This window comes from Nannospalax galili, unplaced genomic scaffold, assembly GCF_000622305.1.
Source record: "Nannospalax galili isolate Female #2095 unplaced genomic scaffold, S.galili_v1.0 scaffold741, whole genome shotgun sequence".
NCBI lineage: Eukaryota > Metazoa > Chordata > Mammalia > Rodentia > Spalacidae > Nannospalax > Nannospalax galili.
Window position 1 is genome coordinate 2,322,447 of NW_008346093.1, and position 25,114 is coordinate 2,347,560.

At 40.0% G+C, this 25,114-nt stretch overlaps 1 protein-coding gene across 2 annotated transcripts in view; it reads left to right on the top strand.

The window, feature by feature from the left end:
• Clcn5 (chloride voltage-gated channel 5) overlaps positions 1-7,570 on the top strand; it is a 218,592-nt gene extending 211,022 nt beyond the window's left edge. For both annotated transcript variants that reach the window (XM_029568035.1, XM_008842603.3), the window contains one exon: positions 1,727-7,570. In XM_029568035.1, the coding sequence (XP_029423895.1) occupies positions 1,727-1,817 (91 nt within the window). In that variant the 3' untranslated portion in view covers positions 1,818-7,570. The remainder of the gene's footprint in view (positions 1-1,726) is intronic.
• The last annotated feature ends 17,544 nt before the right edge of the window (positions 7,571-25,114 follow it).

The window sequence follows — 25,114 nt, forward strand, 5'->3', positions numbered from 1 at the left end:
AAATGATTCTTCTAATTTAAAAAAAAAACGAAAAAACAAAGCACATATTAAAAATTCAAGAAAAATACAAATGTTGAGCAAAAATTCAGAGACGAAATATCTGTCACCAAATCCTTATTAGAAGAAATACGGTAAGCAATATTGCCAAAACCTAATGAGGTTGTGATGGCTATGGCTATTGTTTAGGTCTAGAATGTTTTCCAATAGGTCCTTGTGTTAAAGATATGATCCCTGCCTGAGGCATAGAAGATGGTAGATACATTAATAGGTAGGACTTAGTGGGAGATCTTCATGGAACCTGCCCCTTCTCCTCCTTTGTATCCTGGTCATTAGATGGGAGGCTTTGCACCCCGTCCCCCGCATGCTCCCTGTCCTGATATATTATTATATTCAAGTCCCAGGCAACATAGCTATGAACATAGACTTCAAAACTGTCATACTTTCCTCTTATACTTTGATTATTTCAGGTATGTTGTTACAGTAACAGAAAACTGACTAGTACAGTCATCTAGAACATTAATCCTTTTTTGCCTGATTAGATTTTTGTTTGAAAGACATATTTGATTAATTGTTTTTGGCTGATTATATTTATTATTTAAAGAAAGTGCGTATTTTAAAATGAAATGGAGATCTTTTTTAAAGGTTAAAAACTCATTCAACTCTATGTGTTACAGGGTTTATACTGAGTTCAATATTGTATAGCTACATTTGGTCAACTGTGAACCTAAAAATTTACAGCCACTTTTGAAAGAGATGTATCCTTGCTCTGGAAACTGTTATTGACTATGTTAAAGCTGTAATGAAATGCTTCTTCTAATCATGTGGTTATTAAATTTTGAAAAAGAAAAAAAAATCCCTTTGTTATTATTTCAGAGCAAGAAGTTCATGTTTCCATGATGTCCAGTAGTCTATACGAGGGTCCCTGATAGTAGATGTAGGCTTTCCATCATAAGTCTTTGAACTGCCAAGCCCAAGGCTTTTTCCTTCCTGGGCTACTTCTTGCCCACTAAAGAAGCCCTGCTACGATTTTTGGGAAAGAGTGCAGGTTGAGTAGATGGTTAGAGTTTTTTGTTTTTAACACAATATGTTAACTTAAAGCACATAAGAACTCCCTCTTCCAAAATTCAGAAGTCGTATAACAACTATCTTGTAAGAATTAAATCAGTAAGTTGACTTTTTATAATGGATTTGTCAGCATTTACTGAATCTGTAACTCATGTAAGAAGATATTCCACTGGATTCTGGAGAGATACAAAAGTGAATAAAACCCTCCTCTGTCCTCAAGGAGTGTGCAGTGTTACAGGGAAGAAGAGCACACATGTGATTGTAGGACAATAGCAAAGAGAACATAAGAGCCTGCACAGAGCATACTGTTGCTGGGAGCAGGGCAGAGTCACTGCTGACTTGTAGGACCAGGGAAGTTCTGGAAGGGGGGCATTTAAACTGGGCTGCTGTAGGTAGGTAAGATTCATAGTTTAGAGAGCAATATTTATACCAGGGGAATGGCACGACCTGAGACCTAGAGGCACAAATGTGTGGATGTATCTGGGGAAGCATGCATTGTTCATTTGTCTGAGGTGCACATCCTACTCCTGTTAGCTCATTCTGCAGGTGCAGTTGAAGACAGAGTTGAGAAGAACTGAGGAGGACAAAAATCAGTTTTGGTTAGGGACACTGCTTTCACTTTGCATTTATTTTGGTTTTGTTGTATGTGCTTGTCTTTCAGGAGATTACTTGGAATCATTACCAAAAAGGATGTGTTGAAGCATATAGCACAGATGGCAAACCAAGATCCTGATTCCATTCTCTTCAACTAGAATCATGGGGTTATTTTGGAAATGAAACAGGAAGGACATTGCAGACCATGGATATATTTTATTAACTGGGTACCCAAAACATATTTCCTGTATTTGGATGGTGAAGTCATATTAGTGTATTGTCTCTTTCCTACAAGTTAACCAGTTGCACTACATAATCTCTGGAAATTAATCTTCTCTTTAGGAGAAAATACAGTTAGGCTTATGTGACATTGCATTAGGAAGGATTCATGAAAGAGCAAACAAGATTGCTATGGTTTAATTATATTTGTTCTTTAATTTTAATTTTAAAGTAATTGTTAGCCAATATGCAATCAGTAAAAACTATGCAAGAAAAATTCCAACTATCTTGGCACATAATCTGCAGGAAACTCACAAAAAAGTCATTTTGGGGGACTCTTGTCTTTGGTTGAAGATGAAGTGTAAACTAAAGGACTTTGCTTTCCAAACCCAAAAAGGAAAGCCAGAAGGAAATCGTAATGGCAATTTCTTGACTGTGAAGATTCAGTTCCAATGTTATTCTTATCTCTGTTACAATATTTAGCATTATTGGTTTGTTATGTGTTTATGTATATGTTAATTTTAGTTTCTGATTATAAGACAATGCTGCTTTGGTTAATCTCTTCCAGATGAATTGAGAGAGGTTGACTTTTATAGCTTGCTTGTTCCTGGTACTCTTTTGAAGTGCACAAAGTTAAGTTACAGAGCTTTCTTCTTGTCTGCAAAAAAGCTAAATTTCTAGGTGGTTAGCTAGTGGACAAGAACTTTATCACGAGTTTGTTAGTAGCAAGGAATGATTTCTTCTAGCTTCCTTGAAATCAAGATAAGAGTTCTAGGCAAAAGTCAGTGAGTAGGAATTTCACACTTTTTGTGAAGTCCTAACAAAACCTCTTACCCAGATGCCACCTCTGCGAATGATGGTGCTTTAGGCTTCTGAGATATGTTAAGAACAGTAAATGAAACTCAGTCTGTGTTGCATACTGGTAAATCAGGGAAGATTCAGAGCTGTGTCTACATCCTGATGCATTCTTTTGGGAAAACCACCAGTTCTAAAATAATTGGACACTCAAGCACCTCCAGTATTGAGTACGCACAATGGGCCAGTGTTGTCCCTGTGAGCATAAAGTCGGCTTGGGATACTTTCATATATTATTGAAGGTGTTGGAATAGAATATGGAGCTGCAACGATTTTGAGGGTGCACTCTTAGAGATCTAACTAAAATGAAGAGCCATCCTAAGACCTTGGGGTATGGACAAGGCCTGGTGACACCAAAGGTGCTTGTACCCAGTAGAAAAGGTGCCTGTCTCAATTTCTTACCACAAGGTAGTTTAAAAAATATCATTTTAGAGATGCCTGGTAGAATGAATGAGCCACCACCATCATTCCAATCACTATTTCATTTTTCTGTCATTTTACCTGTGTGCAGTTTTTCTCCCAGCACTCTGCCTTTCTTCTCTCAACACTGACTCCTCTTTGGAATGGAGTACTGTGCTTGGTTAATCATTTCTAATAACAAAAATGATGCCTACCAGGGCTAGTTAAATTGCCAAGGCTCAGCAGTCTCATAGCACTTGAACTAGAGGTGACTTTTGCCATGTGGTCGAGTTGCTGCTGTCATGCCTCCATTTCTGTCCCAGATGCCCATGACAATGAGACTGCAATGTTAGTGAGAGCTCAGCCTTGTTCATTTTACAGATCTATTCCCAACACTTCCTAGTAACCTTTGAGTCCAGAATGAAAAGGTACTTGGTACATTCCCTTGTATAACCATCCCCTTAAGCAACTCAGTGTACCTCATTTTAAATGTTGTTGATCCCTGAGTCTAAGACTTTTGTTTTTAACTCCTAATTCTTACTGTTCCAAAATCTGAAATTCTTTCATTATCCAGGGATGAGTAGCTGGGGCTTATTTTTAATTTTGTCTTTACTATATCAAGGAAGCACCAAAGTTTCTCTTTTAAGTATATTGCTCTAACATTTTAATGAAAAAGAATGTTTCATGCTATCATAATCATGGCTTCCGGTGACTTTATGTCTTGTTCCTTCCATGCCACTGCATTCTTTGTATCAGATAAGACTTATCTGTGTATTTCTGGTTCAGTTCCTATCTCACGAAACTTCCTCACGAAACTTCGAAAAACAGGAAACGTCATTGTGTTTGGTATTTGATGGCAAGGTCAAGGTAAGGTTTGGTCATATGTCATAGAACAGTAGTGGCATGGAGAGTGTCTTGCTCAATTCTTTGTACCTTCCAGTCTCTTCTTCGTAGACAGCTGAGCCAGTGTTAAGGTGCTACTTCAGAGAATATGAGAAATCAGATAACACCGTGCCAAGGTATACTTTCTAGATGCTAAGTACCGATTGGCCCTTCAGAGAATTGACAATATCCCCTTGATACCTTACTCCTGGTAAATCTCATTCATTAACCTCAGTTTCTCAGGAATCCTTGCAGCTTGTATACTAGAAGTATCTATAGTATATGATGTCCACTATATGTCCAATCCTATGCTTTGGCTCAAAGTTTAGCTAGTTCTGACTGGAGTACTCTACGAGAGTGCTGGCTCAACACCTGGACACACAGTGGTTCTTGTCTTGAGGTGAAGGAAAGTTTTTCCTGCCATTGCCATTCCAATCAGTTAGATATTCTTCATTTAAAAAAAAAAACAAACAAAGCCAATATAAGGAGGTATGGCAACAGCCTCAAATGACCAAATACCTCAGTGGCAAAATACTGGAGAATTTATGATTTTAAGATGAATTGAGACAAGTTTATTTTAGTACTTGAAAGAAATTGCCTGATATAAAGGAAGTGTTTACAGAAGAATGCCAATAATTCTTCAGCAGAATTTGGATTTTTCCAAGGAAATATATCTAAAGGATATCTAGCTGTGAAGGAACTTCATGAATTTGTAAGTCTAACTGCTGTATTTTCCATCTTCACAGCTCCAATTTAAAGACTCTAATGAAGCTGAAAAAAAGTGCTTTGGAGGGAACAAACGGGACTGACAATGTGAAATAATGTCTGTCAAAGGTCGTTTCTCCTGTGTGTTTGGTTAGAAATAAACAAGTTGCAGCACCCTCTTCTGTCTAGCCCCAGCGTCCTAGTTCAGTCCATCTGCATGACAGAGGTGATGTGATCAACAGAATAGAGAGCCTTTGGTGGATTATCTGACATTAATGATACTTAGAATTTGCCAGCTGGCAGAGTAAACTATTAATTTGCTGATTGAATTGCAAAGTGATCCAATAGTTTTGGCATCAAAGTCTGAATATCAATCCTTTACAGGAAGATCAGGGGCCTTTCTAAAAAAAAATAGATTTCTAATATTTGGGATGAACTTTACTGTCTTAAAAAAAAACCTTAATTTTTGTAATCACCTCTGGTATTGTCTGGGTTTCATTGGGATGACAGTAGAAGAGCCCTGCTTAACAAAATGTGAGTGGTGTCAGATGGCTGTAAGAAATTCGTCCCATGTACCAGTCCATGCAAGGTTGCATTAGGTGGTCAGAAACTGCTTGATTTTGAACCTCAAAGTACTGTTTGGTTCAAGGACAGTCTGGTTTCATGGAGAGGTTGACCAAAGTTCAAGGAAGGCTATACTATCTAAATGTCTAAATGATAAGCTTTCAATCATGTTTTAGCCTCCCGACTATGCCCTTATTGTATATTGAAAAGGAAAAGGTATTTTCTCAGATGCAGCTCAGTAGCTGTATAGGTTTGTAGATGAATGGGTGAGATGGAGCCGGGTAATTGCTGGACTTTGCTTCTGCTTCATTTATTTGACTCAAAGGAGAAAAATTCTGGGGAGAGTGTGTATTAGCAACTTTAACCTAATCTCTATGTTTGTTGGCCACATTCTCATCCCTGAACATCTGGATCTCGGCAAAGTTTTGAAGAGATGTTTGTCTGATTTTGCCAAATCCCCCAGGAAGGATAGAAAAAAAATGTGTTATGTGGAGTTTGCCTTTCGTGGATGGGGCCTGTCAGGTTGCGGGGCTCAGCCCAGCCCAGCGCAGCCCAGCCCAGCCCAATCTTGCAGTCAAAACTTCCTACCTCTAAGTTGTTACCAAAGGGTCTTTGCCCTCGGTGTTCACACTTGTTGAATGAATGCCCTGACTAAAGTTGGGCCTTTTGAGGAGAGACAGCATGTGCTGATACATATGAGGCAAAACTTAATCTCTGCCTTCTTCTCCCCAACCTTTTCTTTTTTGTTCTCCCTACCATGTCCTAAATTCACATCTCTCTCCATTTTTACAAGCATACTGTTTTGAATATGGACTTTGGTGGGGAGAGAGGATGATTCTGAGATCAGAGAATGGCAACTCTTCAGGGTATAGGGCCGTTGACACTTTCTTCACTCCACGGTAGGGGCCAAAGCCAGCAATGCTGGAAGTGTTGAGGGCTTTAGCTGTATTACATACTAATCCAAATGTGTTGGAATTTGGGAATGGTTTAGATTTTAATTAGAGAGATGCAATTTAGTGAAGTGGGGAAGAAGGACCTCTGATAATGTTTATCAAAATAGGAACATTCAGCTTCACTGTCATGTAGGGGTACCTCAGAATATGATTCTTCAAGAATGCTTCTTTTCCTTCCGTTTCACTTTTGTCCTGTCTTCACTGTCATGCCTTTTTAGTACTCAGCTTTTTATATAAGTATTTACTTTTTTTTACTATATATTTGGTCCTTTTGGACTGTACAATGATAAGAATTTATTCCATTCAAGAGAAAATGATATGTTTAGTATTTTGTTCTCTTAAATTGTCTTTTGAAGCTATGCTGCTAACCAGGTTCAGGCCAGAAAGTAATTGGGCCTGACCAGCATCTTGGTCGTGTCACCTAAGGGTAACAATGATGTCATGATGGTGACTCTTCTTTATTTGACCAGGGCTAGCCTCCTGTTCATACCTCTGCCCATTAATTTCTGGCCATGGGACATATACCAGCTGTTGGGTGAGCCATTGGAGCCAGAAGGATCAGAGGGGCCAGGATCCAGCCCATGGGCACCGTGTGAATTACTCTGTAGGATGCTCATTTCTAGGGCTGCTTTCAATTGCAGTAGCCAAAGAAAACCTGTCTGACTGGACATTTGAATTCCCAAGACTTGGTCAAAGTTCAGCTGAAGCTATTGTATAGATACTTGCAGTAGCCCAGCACCAAGAAACAAGCTTTAACCAAAGCTAATAGAACCCAAGTTTCCACAGGAAGCTTGGTACTGAGCTGTTCAGATCAGTCATTTACCTGAGTGTTGCCAACCCTTCAGCCATGCTTTTGTAGCTTTAGCCTCACCTGCTTATAGACATAGCCCAAGTCAAAGCTGTGGCTCACTGCTCACTTTGTTCTGCTCCCTGTTTATGTATAAAGGAAAACATTGATTGGGGAGTAAGGAGACCTGGTTTCTATTCCTTATGCTTCTACTAACTAGCCTCAAGATCTTAACCGCTCTGTGCCTCAGTGTTCCCATCTGCAAAATGGGGATAGTGTAAATTGCCCTACCTACCTCACAGGGTTGTTGTGAGGATAAACTGAGACAATGAATGGAAAGCACTTTGACAAGTAAGTGCTATGCAACTTGTAAGAAATAGAAACATCATGTTTAAGGCAATGGAATGGACATTAGCAGAAGGGTTAATGAAATTGTCCAGCCCTTTCTCTCTGTGGCTTAAACCTAGGTCGCCATTGCTTTATACATTTTCACTTAGCACAGATTTGTAATTATGCATGTAATAAAGCACAGCCTTATTCAACTTGGTCCTGGTGTGCATTTTTTATTTTGGATCATGAAAGAAAACATGAAGGTGGGGTATGGAGTTTGGGGATGGTAGTGTAGAAAGCAACTGCAACCCCCTACTGGCAGGCTCACTTCTTTTTTGGGGGGTGGGGGACTTTTTGAGACAAGGTCTCCTTGTAGCCCTAGCTGGCCTGGAACTCACTATGTAGACCAGGCTGGCCTCAAACTCACAGAGATATGTGGGCCTCTGCCTCCTGAGTGCTGGGATTAAAGGCATCCACCACCATACTTGGCCAGGCTCACTTCTTTAAAAAAATAGTTTATGAGGGGCTGGAGAGATGTCTCAGTGATTAAGAGTACTGGTTGCTCTTGCAGAGGACCTAGATTCAGTTCCCAGGACCCACATGGCAGCTCACAACTATCGGTAAATCCAGTTCCAGGGGATCCACTGCCGCCTTCTGGCCTCTGTGAGCATTTCATGCATGTGGAGCACTTACTTACATGCAGGTGATACACTCATACACATAAAGTAAAAATAAATAAAAAAATTTAAGTATGAAATACTTATTGCACTTATGCATTCAATTTTCTGTCTCTGTCTCCTCTCTGTCTCTCTGTCTCTCTCTGTCTCTCTCTCTCTCTCTGTCTCTCTCTCTCTCTCTCTCTCTCTCTTTTTCCCCCCTTGGGATAGAATCCAGTATCTCATATATTCTAAGCAGTCATTCTGCCACTGACCTGTATCCCCAGCCTCAGTAGTGCCTTTTACTCTAGGAAGACAAGTGAGGGGCAGCTTGTGTTTCTAAGACATTGTAGACACCTGGACCTCTTTCACTGTGACTGCTTACAGGCTCTTTTCTCATATATTGGTGATACTTTCTTGATGACATGAGCATGAACTTGGAGCTACATTTTGCTCTCTTAAGTTCTTAATGATTTAGATAATGAATTTTGGCAGGCTTTCCTACAGTTACTTCAAATGTGGAGTAGGATGGGTGATTAAAATGTTCCTCCAGGGCTGGAGAGATAGCAGTTAAGAATGTGGACTTCTCTTCTAGAGGACCTGAGTTTGGTTCCCAGCACCCATGTGAGGCTGCTTATAGCCACCTGTAACTCCAACTCCTTGGAGATACCATGCCTCTGGTATCCCCACTCATGTGCATATACCCTGGCATCTCCTCTGCTATATCCTCTAATATCTCCCTTCTCATGTACATATGCCCCCACACAGACAGGCATGAAAACACATCATTTAAAAAAATAATAAATCTTTAAAAGAGTTAAGGGACTGGAGAGAGAGTTCGGCAGTTAAGAGGATGCTCTGCTCTTGCAGAGGACCAAGTTCAGTTCCTAGTACTCCCATTGGGTGGCTCACAACTGCCTGTAACTCCAGCTCCAGAGAATCCGATAGCCTCTCTTCTGGCCTCCACTCATGTCCACAAACCTATACATATATACATAAATATATATATGTGTGTGTATGTATATGTATATATATTATATATGCATATATATGCATATAATTTTTTTAAAAACTAAATGTTGAAAAGTGAACACCAGTCTTCTTAGTGAATTCCTGTTGGATTGGGACTAGGGAGACCCTGTCAAAATCAAACCAAAATCAAACAAACAAACAACAACAACAGCAAAGTTGCTTTGATGGAGTATGAAGCACAGACTGACCATCATCTGGTATCAGAGTGCCCAGAGAAAAACCTGCGAATGGCCAGCAGATGTCAGTGCAATCGTGAAAAGTACTGGTATGGCTAAGGTTTGTCCAGAGGTAACTATTTGGAAGGCAGGTAAATAAAGAAACAATAAATCATATCTATAGCTAGGTACTGGGAATACCAAATTCAAACACAAAATAATTGCTGGCTTATTAGACATTCTATATATGCTTTTGGACATAAAATATATGCTTTTCTTAATTATGAACAGAATTCAAAGTTAGGTGTGGTCCAGCATACCTGTAATCCCAGCAGATTTTAAGGCTAGCCTGTACTATATAACAAGACTCAGTCTCAGAAACACAAAGAAAACTATAAATTTTTTAAAAAAATATTTTATTATTTTTATTTTATGTGTACGCGTGTATTGCCCGCATGTAGGTACTTACGCACCTGTGTCGTGCAATGCCCATGGAAGAGAGAAGAAGCTGTCAGATCCCCTGGAATGGGAGAGAACAACCAGTGTTCTTAACTGCTGAGCTATCTCTCCAGCCCCAGAAAACTATCAATTACATGGCAGTACCTAGCTTTAAGAAGCTTAAATGTTCCCATGTCTGAAAGTTGTTTCTTTTTCAAAGCAGTATCCTAGGTGGAAACAAGCCAAGCAAAAAGGCTCCAGACCTTCCGTTGTCTAGATGCCCATATCATTTATTTTGTAACCAAGACACTTTTGATAACGGGAGGGCCTTGATAATTGTCTAAGGACAAGAGGTATGGACTTAAATATCACAGGCAAAGAGAAGTGTAATCACTGTTCCTCAGGCCTCTGCAGCTCCTAACTTTCATACTCACATAGTCTCCCTCTAGCTGCAAGTTGCCCAAGTGCCTTCCATAGGATTTCAGGCTCTGATCTTCCCTTGATTTCCCATGGATAGTCTGGACTCTCTTGTCTCATAATAAGCACTCCCAAGTGCTTGAGCATTGAGCTTATTCTCAAAAATCAGTGTTGGGTGTGGTGGTTCATTCCTGTAATCCCAGCTACTTGGGAGGCTAAATGAGGAAGGAGTATCCAGAGTTCCAGGCCAGTCTGGAACATAGTGGGATCCTGTCTCAAAGGAAAACAAACAAACAAACAAACAAAAAACCCAAATCACAACCAGGTTGTTACCATCTCAGTAGGTGATGAAAGGTATGTTCAGGCTCTTATTAACCGAGTGATTTTATCACAAGTTTTGATCTCTCTGGACCTCAGTAACCACCTGTAAAGTAGAAATGATAAAACCTGCCTCATTGGACCATTGAGATGATAAGTCAAAATTAGATATGAAAACTGGACTTTGCAAATGGGCTACATGAACTAATTCAGTTATGAGGGCTAAAAAGATTACATTTGGGGAGAAAGTTCACTCAAGCAGGTCATATACTATTTAGTATCATTTAAGGTCATATACTATAGTAGGGACTATGAAAGAAAAAAAATCATATCCATAGCCTGGTTACAATCCAAACCACAGACAACTTCTTTTTAAAATTTTTTATTATTTTTATTTTATGTGCATGTGTGTATTGCCTGCATGTATGTAAGTTCACCCATGTCATGCAGTGCCCACAGAAGACAGAGAAAGTATCAGATCCCCTGGAACTGGAGTTACTGACAGTTGTTAGCTGCCATGTAGGTGCTGGGATTCGAACCTGGGTCTTCTGCAAGAACAGCCAGTGTTCCTAACCACTGATCCATCTCTCCAGCCCCCGCAGACAACTTCTAATGACATAAATGAAGTCTTTTATAGTGAAGAAATACTTCTTCCTTAACCTGTGTGGGCTCGGCAGCTTCTGATGGCTGTTTGTTCAACCGTCTTGGACACTCCTCTGGCCCCAGCATGCTCCCTGATGATTTCTCCCTCTGAGATTCTCAATTTGCCATTAAATTAGAGCATCCCATGTACACTCAAAACATCTGAAACTTACAAAGAAACTCTGAGAATATTTACCCAGATATTCCCCAGCATGACAAAATACCCCAGTTACTTGCCTGTCATTCAGTTACAAAACAAAAATTCTCTGACTGTGAATCAATGCCATCACATACAGCTCTCTCTCTCTCTCTCTCTCTCTCTCTCTCTCTCTCTCTCTCTGTGTGTGTGTGTGTGTGTGTGTGTGTGTGTGTGTGTGTGTTGGGAACAGAGGGTTGCCAATACACTAGAAATATCTGAATACACATACAGCCCTGAATTTCGTTATAACCCTATGAGCTATGGAAAATTTGGGGAAATGAGACTGTTTTGGTTGAGATTTTTCTCAATATCTCAGATGCAGGGATAGCAGAAACTGAAACACAATGCTTTTGAGCTGAAGTCCAATGACCTTTTTGTAGTGCTGGAATAGACCCAGGGTCTTGTGCATACTAGGCAAGCACTGTACCACTGAGCAATACCTCCAGCCCTCAGTGATATTTCTACTATTATTTTTTATTGAATTTTTGTGTATTTCACACAGAACATCCCAATCAATCTTAATCATCTTTATACCTCCCATAGCCTCTCTCACTGGAATTCATACATCTGTCATTTGTCTTAAGGCCTATTGAGTCAAGTTAGTGTCCCCAGACAGCCCTCAGTACAAGTTCATCTACTGAGGTGTAGTCAGCTTATCTAGAGTCTCTCACTTTAGGAAAATCAGTTCTTCCTCACCCAGCAGTAATCAGTTGCCAGTATTTCTTCAGCTAAGATTGGGGTCAGCTGTCAGTTTCCCCAGTTCTATGCTGGGTTTTTGTGTTTAAATTTGCATGGGTCTTGTGCATGCTGACACTGTTGCTGTAGGTTCATATGAGCAGGGTCCCAGGATCTTGTAGGAAGGACTCTATTTCCGTATGGTCATGCACCTACTCCCTGGTTCTTACAATCTTTCCACCCACTCTTCAGCAACAGTTCCTGAGCCCTGAGTGGGTGTAGTTTAATATAAGAGTCCTATCCAAGGACTACCATTCTGCAGACTCTTAGTCTCTACACTTTGGCCATTTGTGACCCTTTTGTGTTTCTGGCCCTGTGTTGCATGAGGGAGCTTCATTAATGTGAAATGAGATATTCATGATTGTCTTCTTTACACCTTGCTCTATGTTCTGTGAGGCTTAGTTGTAGAAGTTGCACTGTAGATGTGCCACTTAGACTTTGGAAATTCACAGACAATATCTGGGTGAGCAGTTGTGGTACTCTGTAATAATACCATCTGGTGCAAAAGAAGCTTCTTTGATGAGTGGTGACTGGGATATTTGTCTGCAAATATAAGGATATATATTTTGCACATAGTAACAAATTATATTAGTCTAGGAATGTGACAGTTTGGGGCTTTGCTCTAGGATTTATGACCTTTCCAGCTATGTGTATTTGGCTTTGTTTACAGTACCACACATGAGTTTCCTCCCATTGAGTGGGCTTTTATTCCAATTAGGTAGCTGTTGATTGCCTCCAAGATAAAAGTGCCACTACTGTATGATGTGCAGGTCATTGATGTGGTTATTTGGTCTTGAAGATGGTGTTGGACCACTGATTAATATTCTCCCTTAGGACCTTGCATAGTGCTTTCCAAAGCTGTAATAGCTAGAGCCTTCAGGGGAAGAGGCTTCTAGGTCAGTTCCAGCTCCATTGCTCCAAATCCTGTGTCCAAATACTGTCTTCAGCAGTAAGGTCTTACCTTCAAGTTCTGGGAGGTAATCAAGGGCTGTGGCAATAGCCTGTGTAGTTTTTGGAGTCTCTTGGACCTCTCTGGGCAATAACAAAGGAAGGTTTCTTCTGCCTGGCACTATTTCTTGTTATGTAGCCTTTAGCTATACACATGGGCTCATTTAGATATATTGTATGTGTAGTTTGCCATTAGGTTGTTGGACTAATATGATTTCCTCTGTTTTTTTACACTAGCTAGGCATTATTTATCTCCTCTCTCTCTCTCTCTCTTTCTCTCTCTCTCTCCTTGTCTAACCCTTCCACTGTGACTTCCCCATTTAAAGTGTCCCCATTTCCCCATTTCTTCCTTGATAATACCAGTCTCCTATGGTCCCACCTCTCTTGAGCTCCTTTCCCTTTTCCCCCAAAGTTCCTTGCATAACCCTCCCTCTCCCCTCCTATTCAAATACCCCCATTTTATCCACTTCTCCCTTAGTAACACCTGTCTCCTACTGTTCTTCTCTCTCAGGTTCCTTATTTCCCTTTACCTCCCTGGTTCCTTTTCATTACCCTGGTTCTTGCAGTTACATCAGGCTACAATACTCACATATAAGGACTTGTGCTAGGATCCACATATAAACGAGAACATATGTCGTTTGTTTTTTGAGTCTGTTACTTAGTATAACAGTTTCTAGTACCATCCATTTACCTGTAAATTTCATGATTTCACCTTTCTTTATTGCTGAATAGAACTCCATCGTGTAAATGTACCACATTTTCATTATCCACTCGCCAGTTGAGAGACACTTAGCTTGCTTCTATCTCTTAGCTATTCTGAAAAGAGCAGCAACAAACATGGATGTACAAGTATCTCTAAAATAGAATGAGTCCTTTGGGTATAAGCCAAGGAGTGGTATAACTGAGTCAAACGGTAGGGGTTGCACAAGTTTGCAATCCCACCAGCAGTGAATGAGTGTTCCCCTTTCTCCACATCCTCTCCAGTATTTACTATCATTTGTTCTCTTGACCTTAGCTGGTCTGACTGGGATAAGGCGAAACATTAAGATGATTTTAATTTGCATTTCCCTAATTACTAATGATGTTGAACACTTTAAAGATGTTTCTTAGCCATCTTTATTTCTTCTTTTGAGACGTCTTTGTTTAGATCTTTAGTCCATCTTTTAATTGGGTCACTTGCTTTCTCGATTCTTTGTTTTTTGAGTTCTTTATATACTGTGGATGTTAATCTCTGTCAGTTGTGTCACCAGTGAAGATTTTCTCCCTCTCTGGGTATTCTTTCAGTTTATGTTGTGGAAGATTTTTTTTCCTCTTCAACTATAATAGGCATTTTTGCTGGGTAAAGTATTCTGGGTTGGCATCTGTGGTCATTTAGAACTGGGAATACTTTGGTTCAGGCTCTTCTGGCTTTCATGGTTTGCAAAGTCAGCTGTAATTCTGATGGGTTTTCCTTTGTATGTGACTTGTTTTTTTTTCTTTTGCAGTTTTCAGTATTCTTTCTTTGTTCTGTACATTTAGTGCTTTTACTATGATATGACATGGGGAGTTTCTTTTCTGATCCTGTCTATTTGGTGTTTTTTGTGCTTCTTATATTTGTATGGGCATGTCTTTCTTTACTTTGGGGAAATTTTCTTCTACAGTCTTGTTGAAGATATGGCCCATACCATTTTCCTGAGATTCTCCTTCCTCTATGCCTGTGATGCGTAATTTTGGTCTTTTAATGGTGTCTCACATTTCCTGCATATTCCATTCCTGTGTTTTTAATTTTTTTTCATAATCTTTACTTGAGTGGTCCAATTCTTCAACTTTTTCATCCAGTCTTGATATTCTGTTTTCCATTTCATTCATTCTATTGGTGAGGCTTTCTCCTGTCATTTCTCATTGGCTTACTGAGTTTTTAACTTCCTTCTTCATTTCAGCCTTTTTCAATATTTCTATCTTTTTTGTGAGTTCAATGAAAAGTTTATCCCTACCTTCTTTTAGTTCTCTGATTTTTTTGTGTTCTTTAAATTTGTTGAATTCTTTGATCATGTTTATAATTGTTCTCTTTTTTTTCTTTTTATTTATTTTTTTATTTAATAACCATGTGATTAGAAGCATTTCATTACAGCTTTAACATATTCAGTAACAATTTCCAGAGCAATGATATATCTCTTACAAAAGTGGCTGTAAGTTTTTAGGTTCACAGTTGAATTAATACAGTTATGCAATACTGGACTCAGTATAAACCCTGTAAGACATAAAATTGAAGGAGTTTCTAACCTTTAAAGAATATCTCCATTTCATTTTAAAATATGCTGTTTCCTACATTTTTAATGCTACTTAAATTCTGTATCCTTGGTTATCTCTAGGGGGTTCTCGTTGTAAAACTCTTCTATTGGACAAAAGTTGTGATTTGGCATATGGATTTCTTTTGTTGTTTGCGATTCTGGTGCGAGACTCAAGTCTTCCTTTGTTGAGTTGAAGATTGTTTTTGTTTGTATACTTGATGTGCCTTGGTTGTTTTCTTATTGAGTAGGAAAAGCTTCTTGGTCTAGGCGTCAGGTTCTCCCTTTTTTTATATTAGAGGGACAAGATGGGTCTAGTCCAGCTACTCAGGAGTTCGTGTAGAGGCCCAAGTCAGGTGAGAATCAGATATTCTCAGACTTCCTCCTAAGGCCTGTGTGCTTCTAGCCAGCAAGCACAGCACAATTTGGGAAGCTTGTTAGACAGAGGCTGGATTCAGGTGCTGTCAGGCGGTCTGCAAAGGTCTGGGCCACTACTAAAGGTCAGGGAAGCCTTGCCCTGAAGCAGTAGGAGGAGCTGCAGATGGTCCCAGTGTAGGGAAATGGACACAGCACAATTTGGAGAGCTCACCAAGACACAAAGATAAGAGGGTAGTCCAGAGATCTGAGGCAGTAAGAGCAAAAGGGGCCTGTGCCCAAGGCTTGAAGGAGAACAGGATGTGGGATCTGGCAGATTGAAGTTGCTCACGCTGTAGAGGAGGTAAGGCACAGTGGGCGGGGACCAGACTTACCAGGGAAGAAGGCTGGTCTGGAAAATTCAAGGGAAGTTGTGGGTGAGGACAGCTTGTGAAGGTTCTAAGAAACTAGACTGAAAGACTGAGCTGGCCTGAGTGCAGGGGATCAGGACACAATGGGTGGGTCCGGACTAAGAGGGTAGTCCGGGGTTCTGAGAGCAAAAGCATGCCTGTGCCCAAGGCTAGAAAGAGAACAGGATGTGGGGTGGGGGAGATTGGAGTTGTTCAGGCTATAGGGAAGTCAAGTCATGGGTGGAATCAGACTTACCAGGGAGGAAGGCTAGTCTTGGAATCCAAGGCTCTTTGGGGTGGGGACAGCCAGGGTAGAAGGCTGGTCTCAGGAGTGCAAAGGCAAGCTGGGGTGGGGACAGCCTGTGAAGGTTCTAAGAAACTAGATTGAAGAATTGAGCTGGTCTGAGTGCACCAGGATGGGATGAGGATGCAATTGGTGGGTCTAGACTAAGAGGGTAGTTCTGAGATCTGGGATGCTGAGAATAAAAGCAGGCCTCTGCCCAAGGCTAGAAAGAGAGCAGGATGTAGGGCTGGGGAGATTGGAGTTGCTCAGGCTGCCTTCTACTACTAATCTTGCAGCTCAGTGTTCCTGTTCATCCTCAGTGTTTCCATGCAAAAAAAAAAAAAAGAAGAAAGCAGAAGCCTTACTTGGTGAAGTTGGACAGTTAGCATAGTGTTAATATATTACTGTGGATATGAATCTATATCGAGGCTTGTAAAGATGGCCAGGGGCTCTCCAATAAAAAGCTTTCTTTAAAAATTTTTAATGTTTTTATTTTATGTGTATGAGTGCATTGCCTACATGTATGTAAGTGCACTGTGTCATGCAGTGCCTGTGGAGATCAGAAGAGGGCGTCAGATCTCCTGGAACTGGAGTTATAGACAGTTGTTAGTTACCATATGGGTCCTCTGTAAGAGAAGCCAATGCTCTTAACCACTGAGCTCTCTCTCCAGCCCCTAAGAGCTTTCTTTTAAACGATGAAGGTGAAAAAAAAAAAAATCTAGAACTGGGAATGGTGTAGGGATAGGGTTGCAGGGTCTGGTATCTCATATTTACTAATTTATTTCCTTGGTATCATTTGAAGTTCTTTACTAAGAACTTTATTACTTTAACATTTAAATAAACATCCAGGAAAAATATTTTATATGTGGTCATGAGGATGTGTTCATCTTATCATTTGAAAGCTAAATTTATTTTTCCCATCAACTAATGATAAACAATGAAGACTGAACCCTCAGTTCCAGTAAGTGGTTGCTATGACGAGAATTCTCATCTGCATCAGGGAGCCATATGAGTCACTCATGCATAGGATGCTGTTTTCTCTCATAATGTAAACCAGCAAGCAGCCAGCATGACCTCTTTAAAACAAATCAGATCATATCATTTTCTGATTTGAAACCCTCTGAAGACCTCATTAAATCCAGAGAAAATGCACCCTCTTCCCCTGGTCTTTGAGGCCTTCTTGGACCTTCATTAGGCTTATCTTACTAACCTTGTGTTTATGCCTAAAATTTATCCTCAAAAAATTCATGTTCAAGCTCTAACTCTTGGTATCTCAAAGGTGACCTTATTTGGATGCAGATATAGTTAAGGTAAGAAGAGGTCATACTGTGGAAGACAGGTTCCCAATCAAATTTGACTACTGTGCTTTTGAGAAGTGGAAGTTTGGACACAGGTATACGAGAGAGAGAGAGAGAGAGAGAGAGAGAGAGAGAGAGAGAGAGAGAGAGAGAGAGATCATGTGAAAATAAAGGCAAAGATCAGTGTCATCAAGGCAGCAAAAACTTGAGAGGCATGTTAGTTCCTCAAAGCCCTCAGAAGGAACCAGCCTTGCTGATACCTTGGTCACTCTTGGAGCTTTCAGACTGAATTGTAAGCCTGGTGATACTTTGTCAGGGCAGCTCAAGAAAATGAATGCACCCTATCTCTTTGCACTCACCCCTTTCCCTTATTTGTTCCTGGCACACTGTTGTCTTTTTGTTAGCCACACACACACACACACACACACACACACACACACAGACACACACACCAGCTTAACTCCTGCCTCAGGATATTTACACTGCTTTATTTTTTCTCAACGATACTTCCCATAGATCTTCACGTCATTGTCACTCAGTTTATTTTTATCTGTTTTAGATAGGGTCTCAATATATAGCTCAGGCTGGCCTAGAATTTTTGATTCTCTTGCCTCACAAATTCTGGAATTATAGGTATGTGATATCATACCTAGGTTTGCCATTCAATTTAAATACCTACAGAGAGAGGGGGGAGAACTGAATATGATCTCTTCTTCTAGAGGCCTTCCCCTCCCAATCTCCTTTTTAAAAGCAGTGCTGGGAATGGAAGCCAGAGCCGGACACTAGGCAACTGCTGTATCACTGCACTCCATCCTCATACTCCCAATTATTAATTGCATCATGTTCTTTATTTTCTTCAGAGAAGTTGTCATTATCTGTTTTCCATATTCTTCCTTTTATTTTTCTTTTTGAAACAGGGCCTCATGTTGCCCAGCTGGCCTCACTATGTAGCCAAGAATGACCTTAAACTGCTTATCCTCTTACCTCCATCTCCCTGAGATTACAGATGGCAACTGCCACATCTGGATATCTGATGTTTGGTTTTCTGTTTATAGTATATAACTCAAATTAAAATGTAAGTGCCAGAGGGCTTTTCGGCTCATCAGCGTGTCCCTAGATTCTACCTAGACTTACCTGAGTACTATAGACAACAAATGTTTATTGAGTGAATGAGAAGCACTCTTTACTGACAGAGTCATTCATAAAACATTACCAAGTTCCAACTATTGGATAGCTGCTGAGAAACAATTTGAGGCACAAAGTCAACAAAATTAGAGGCCTTTGTCTTTGGACTTCCCAGAAGTCAATAGTTACTGCCAGATCCTGATGCTAGTGGGGCAGAAAGGGCATGTATTTTAAAGTGTAACAGGTCTGGGTTCATGTCCTAGCTCAACTGCTTGCTAGCTGTGTGGTCCTAGGCAAGACACCTAACATCTCTATATTTCGATTATTTCTTCTGTCAAGTAGAGATAATAACACCCAACCCAGGGAGTTTTGGTAAAAAAATAAATGAAATAAGTTATGTGTGTAAAGAGGTTAGGATCCTGATAAATGCTCTAACAATGCTATTTCTACTTCACTCTAGTGAAATGACTAGAGACCCTCTGCTCACAACTATTTCCTTTTCTTTGAGGAAGTTTGAAGTTTTTCAGGACAGCATGAGCAAGTTCAGCTTGTGGGAAGCCCTCAAGAAAACCCCATAGCTTCTATCAGGGGTCTTTGAGGAGCTATTCATGTTGATAGGTCACTTGTTAGAAAGACACACCAATGTACGTGTCTCCATGCCTGACTTAGTCTGTTTCCTGTTGTTATGACAGCATACCCAAGTGTGGATAAATCATAAAAGAAAAAGGTTTATTTGGCTCATGGTTCTGGAGGTTGGAAGGTCCAAGGGTAAAGCAACAGTGTCTTGTAAAGGCATCCTAACATTGCAGAAGCTAAAATAGCCTGCTTGTTATTGTGGGGCAGCATGACCACTTGCTTCATCAAAGCCAACAAAGACTGTCTCCTAGCAGGAAGCACATTAAAAGATTATGTAACATATCACGGAACTGGTGTCCTGTTACCCCTGCCATGTTCTGTAGGTTAGAACGGAGTCACACCCTCACAGGCACTCAATAGGAGGAAGATTGCACAAGAGCAAGAATTCCAGGAGGTGGGGATCATGGAGGTCATGTTACTCTTTCTGTCTCAGTCTACACCTTTGCTTCTAATGATTCATGCCCCTCTCATATGCCAAATCCATTCATTTCCTGATTTGCTTTAAAATCTCATCCATCACAGGATCTGATTAAAGTCTAGAATCTTAGGATCTATATCAGATTTAGGTATAGTGGAATTCTTTCAAGTAAAAATTTTCTCAGACTGTTGATTTATAGAAAAAAAACGATATAAATGGAGTGGAGAGATGATTCAGTGGTTAAGAGCACTTGCTATTCTTCCAGAGGACCCATTCTATTTCTAGAATCCACGTGGGATGACTTTCAACTGCCTATAACTGCAACTCCATGGGGTCTGCTGGCCTCCATGGGCACCTGCACATACATGGCATATACATACACACAGACATACACATAAACAAAATTTTCTTAAAAAGCATCTGGGCATGGTGGTGCAAACCTTTAATCCCAGCACTTGAGAGGCAAAGGCGGTGGGTCTCCATGAGTTTGAGACCAGGCTGATCTACATATTAAGTTCTAGGCCAGCCAGGGGTACATAGTGAGACCTTGTTTTAATAAACAAGCAAGTAAGCTAACAATTGAAAGAAGAAATGAATAATCTGCCCTTATATAACCATCATAATATGGTGAGAAGGCTTAGGACAACTGAGGTAGATATTTATTTTCAAAAGGTAGAGTACATCAAAGAGTGACTGATTGTGGCGATTTGGAACTCAAACAGGCAAATGTTGAGTATTCCTTGATCAGTTTTAAAAACAAGTACTCCACCATGGCCTGTAGCTTTTTATGTACCTCAAGCTGGCCTCCAAACTCTCAGTTCTCCAGAATGCTGGGATTCCAGGTGTGTATCACCACTCCTGGCTCCTTGTAAAGTGTTTAAGGTTTCTTTGGTCTCCTGGTTCTACCCTTTGCTCACCCAATCAGCCTTTCTTTTTCATGAAGGAAGTATGTATTTGCAGTCGAATTATTCCATCAGCCTGCTTCCTGTGAGAACTATAGGGGAACAGTGGCTTTCTTTGATTTTGTACCCTCTCTGTCTCAGTCCAGCAGTGTTTCTACTTAAATAACCTTTTTAAATCTTCAGTTGGATTTAACAGGAGTACACTACTTTAAATAACTACCCACAAATATGTTAGATATAATCTCTTTTCTGCATTGGACTCTAAAATAGATGAGGGGCATCTTAAGCTTCCTGAAGGATCTTCAAGGTACACCTTTAATCTCTTGAAAGAGTCCTTTGAGCGACTGAATACCACTCTGCTCCTTGTATCTTTCAGGGATTTAACAAACTGGTTCAAAATTGCATCCTTATCTTTTTCCTCTATATTATGTATTCCATAACAGTGCTTGGAAGCCATTTTTCTTAAATTTTAGCTTCCTGTGCCATCTGGAGAAGCCAAGAATCATGAAATGCTGATTCGTTTTTGGTTGACCAGTTTCTCCTCAATTTGTCTATTTGTACATTTTACAATAAGCATTAGGGAAAAACAAATCCCCCCAACCCAGCCCATACCTTTAATACTGAGCTTGGAAATCTTAATAAAACAACTCACCAATTAGACATTCTCTTTTCCACATAGTGAAGTCAAAATGTTCAGTAGGCTTTCTTCTGCAATGTAAGAAATATTCGTCATTGCCTTGGGCCTGTCCTGTGAGGACAGAGTGAGAAGGTGGATGTTTACAGATCATGAAGATAGCCCTCAGCAGATGGGCCTTGACTATATTTCTAGTCTCTAGATCTATAAGAAAATAAATTGCTGTTTATTTGAGCTCCTCACCCCCAGTCTATGGTATTTTGCTGTGGTAGCCTGGCTTGACTAATATATCTTTCTTGCTGGAAGCTATTAAAACCCAAGGATCAAATCCCACACCTAAGAAGTACCAACTATTCAACAGATGACAGTAATATCATGGACAGCAAAATCCCGCTTTTCTGTTGTTTCTTTGTTTTTCTTTTTGATACAGAGTCTCACTCTATAGCTTAGGTTGGCCTAGAAAAAAAATCTGCTTTTTTAAACAGCAGTGTTGAGCTGTACATGGCAGTACAGTCCTATGATCTCAGCACTCAGGAGACTGAGGCAAGAGGATTTGGGTTCAAGACCAGCCTGGTTTACATAGCAATACTCTATTTCAAGACAAATAAATGATGTTCATTTTTTTCCTGTGATTATTAAACAAATATACATTTATTGTGAAATAGCTAATAATTTTAATGGAAATTCCTAAGAAATTGGAAGTCATAGTGAAGGCTATAACATTGATTCCTTCAAATGGAAATTCTATGTAGAAACAGAATTGGAACGAGGCTGATCCACACCACTGTATACACTTACTTTTCTCTTTCTCATTTAACATTTATTGGAGCAGAGAGCTTCCACAGATGTTTCTTCCTTCATAATGATTTCTCTCTTGGGTTTTTGACTTCCTGGTCTCCATCTGGTTCTGGACCAACTCCAGCTTGTTTCAAGTGTTGGCTCTGAACTAAAAGGCTTTTTGTATTTGGAGACCATATGACTTCTCAGCAACTATGCTGTCACCTACAACCTCCTTAGGGAAGGGAAAAGGAGCAAATTAAAACCTGTGTCCTTCCTTAAGTCACAGAATCCAAAATTTCTTCACTAAAGTGTAATAATAGAACCCAACTCACAGGCTAGAATTGTGTCTGGGGAGTAAGGCAATGCTGGTGGGCCCTGGTCTGTTGAGAGAAGACCAAGGTTAATAAGGATGGAACGATAAAGGTGTAACGCAGCTCTATATCATACCCCAAGTGTGATTCTTCTTTTTTCTTTTGGTGCTAGAGATAGAACTCAAAACCTCACACATTCTAGGCCAGTACTCTACCACCAAAGTACACTGTCAGCACCCTGCCCTCACTGCTGTGATTTCAACTTTAGCAAAGCATGAATGAGTTACACTAAAGGGTTACTGCCATTTTCTAACTTCTTGAGAAATGACTAATATAGTTAATATAGCATTCCTTCATGTTTTCTATTTTTAAAAATACTCTTTGAAAGGCTAACGTTTTTACAAATCAAGAATGGCAGAAAATATATTAAGTAACAGAACATCTCAAATGAATAATGCAATTTGAAACCTCAAGTGGTGCAGGTATATTTTGAGCCTGGTTTGGAGTCTAAGCTACATGGAGGGAACTGAGTGTTTGGAACACTAATGGTAAGGGAGTGGTGGATAGGCCTGAAAAGCATAAAAGACAATTCACAAATAACTGACACAAATGATCAAGATCATAAAAAGCTACTCTCTCTCATTCATAATAAAAAGAATATTGCTGTCTGGTGTTGGAAAGAACAAATGAAAGAGACATCCCTAGATACTGGAGTTTGGGATGTAGATTGAGATGACCTTTATAGGGACCAGTCAAGCATGCTTTGCATCTTTGTCACAGGTATGATTTTTCGGGAAACATTTCTGCAAAAATAAGCAGTTGTGCAAAACTTTATATAAAAAGATATTTGTCCTGGTCTTGCTGAGGCTGCCGGAGCGTACCTGACTACCTGGCATGAGTTAGCTAAATACTGCTGTGCCCATCCATCTGCTTTGGAACCATCTCCAGTGCCTCCCACTACTCCAGAACTTAGACCTTCTCTGCTAGCTAGTAAAACCCAGTCCATCTTGTTCCCATCAGCTCTCCTTGGGCCTTAGCTCCATTCCACTGAGACTGCCTGATAGTACCCGACTAACCAGAGTGAGTTAACCAAATCCCACCATGCCCTGCTTTGGCACCATCTCAAGTCCTTCCCATTGCTTCAGAACTCAAGCCTTCTCTGCTAGCTAGTAAGAACCAGCCCATCCTATTCCCATAGGCTTTCCTTGGGCCTTGGGCCTTGGCCTGTACCTCTGAGGCTGTTGGAGAGCCTGGGAGAGATATCCAGATCCCGTTGTGCTTGGGTCACCATTACCCTACTTTGAGACTGGCCCCAGTTCCTTGGCTCCAGGGCTCACACCTTCTTTGTTTGGTTACTTAGAACCCATCTGACTGATACCTATCACCTAGACTTAAGTAAAGGCTCCTACACCCTCTTGGAGAGCTCCTGACTAGCCTGCCTGAATCCATCCAATCCCTCCAACAAAAAAATCAAAGGAGAGAACTTGAAGCCCAAACCAACTAACTATTCATACTAGATCAGAAAGCAATCAAGCTATATTTACAACAATATAAACAGGGTCAAACTTCAACTCAACAAAGGCAGGCCCGAGTTTCATATAATACATACAAGCAACAAAAGAAATCTTCATGCCCAGACCACAATAAAAAAATGCAAATAATATAAAAAAACCAAAATAATATGTTTCCACCAAACCCCATCAGTCCTATAGAAATGTTCTACAGTGAGAACTACCTAGAGGAAGCCCAGGACACAGAATTTAAAGAACAATCATAAACACAATCAAAGAATTCAATGAATTTAACGAACACACAAAGGGGGCTGGATTAAGAGCACCGACTGCTCTTGCAGAGAACCCAGGTTCGATTCCAAGCATCCACACGGTGGCTACAAACCATCCTTAACCCCAGGGGAATCTGAAGCCCTCTTCTGACCTCTGCGGCATTGCACGGCACGGGTGCACTCACATACATGCAGACAATGTATTCATACACATAAAATAAAAATAATAAAATTTAAAAAAAGAACAAAGAACTCAAAGAGGATAGGGCCTGATTGAAGTTCAAGAAAATACAAATATGTGGATGAGTGAAATGACAAAGACAGTTCAGGATTTGAAAAGTGAATTCATGAAAGAGATATAAATATTCAAGAAAACTCGGGCTGAAATGAAGATGGAATTGAAAAACTCAACAAACCAATTTGAAACAACAGGAAAATGGAACCTTGTTAAACTAAAAAGCTTCTGTGCAGCAAAGGAAATAAACAAGTGAAGTGGAAGCCTACACAGTGGGAGAAAATCTTCACCAGCTAATCTGACAGAGGATTAATATCCAAAATATGCAACAAACAAACAAAAAAAAAAAACCCAAAAAACCAAAAAAACCCCAAATGACCCAATTTAAAAAAATGATCTGAACTTTGATCTGAACAAAAGAGCTCTTAAAAGAAGAAATAACAATGGCTAAGAAACAACTTAAAAAGTATTCAACATCATTAATAATTATGGAAATGCAAATCAAAAGTACTTTAAGATTTCATCTAAACCTAGTCAGAATTGCTAAGAGTAAGAGAACTAATGACACCAAATGCTGGTGTGGATGTGGGGAAAGGGGAACCCTCATCTACTGTTGGTGAGATTGCAAACTGTTGAAACCATTGTAGAAATCAATAGGAAGAGCTTTAAAATTTTTAAAAATATATTTTTATTGAATTTTTGTGTATTTCATACACAACATCTTAATCATATTTAGCCCCCACTTCCTTTTCTGCACCCCCATGAAATGCCCTCAGGATTTCACA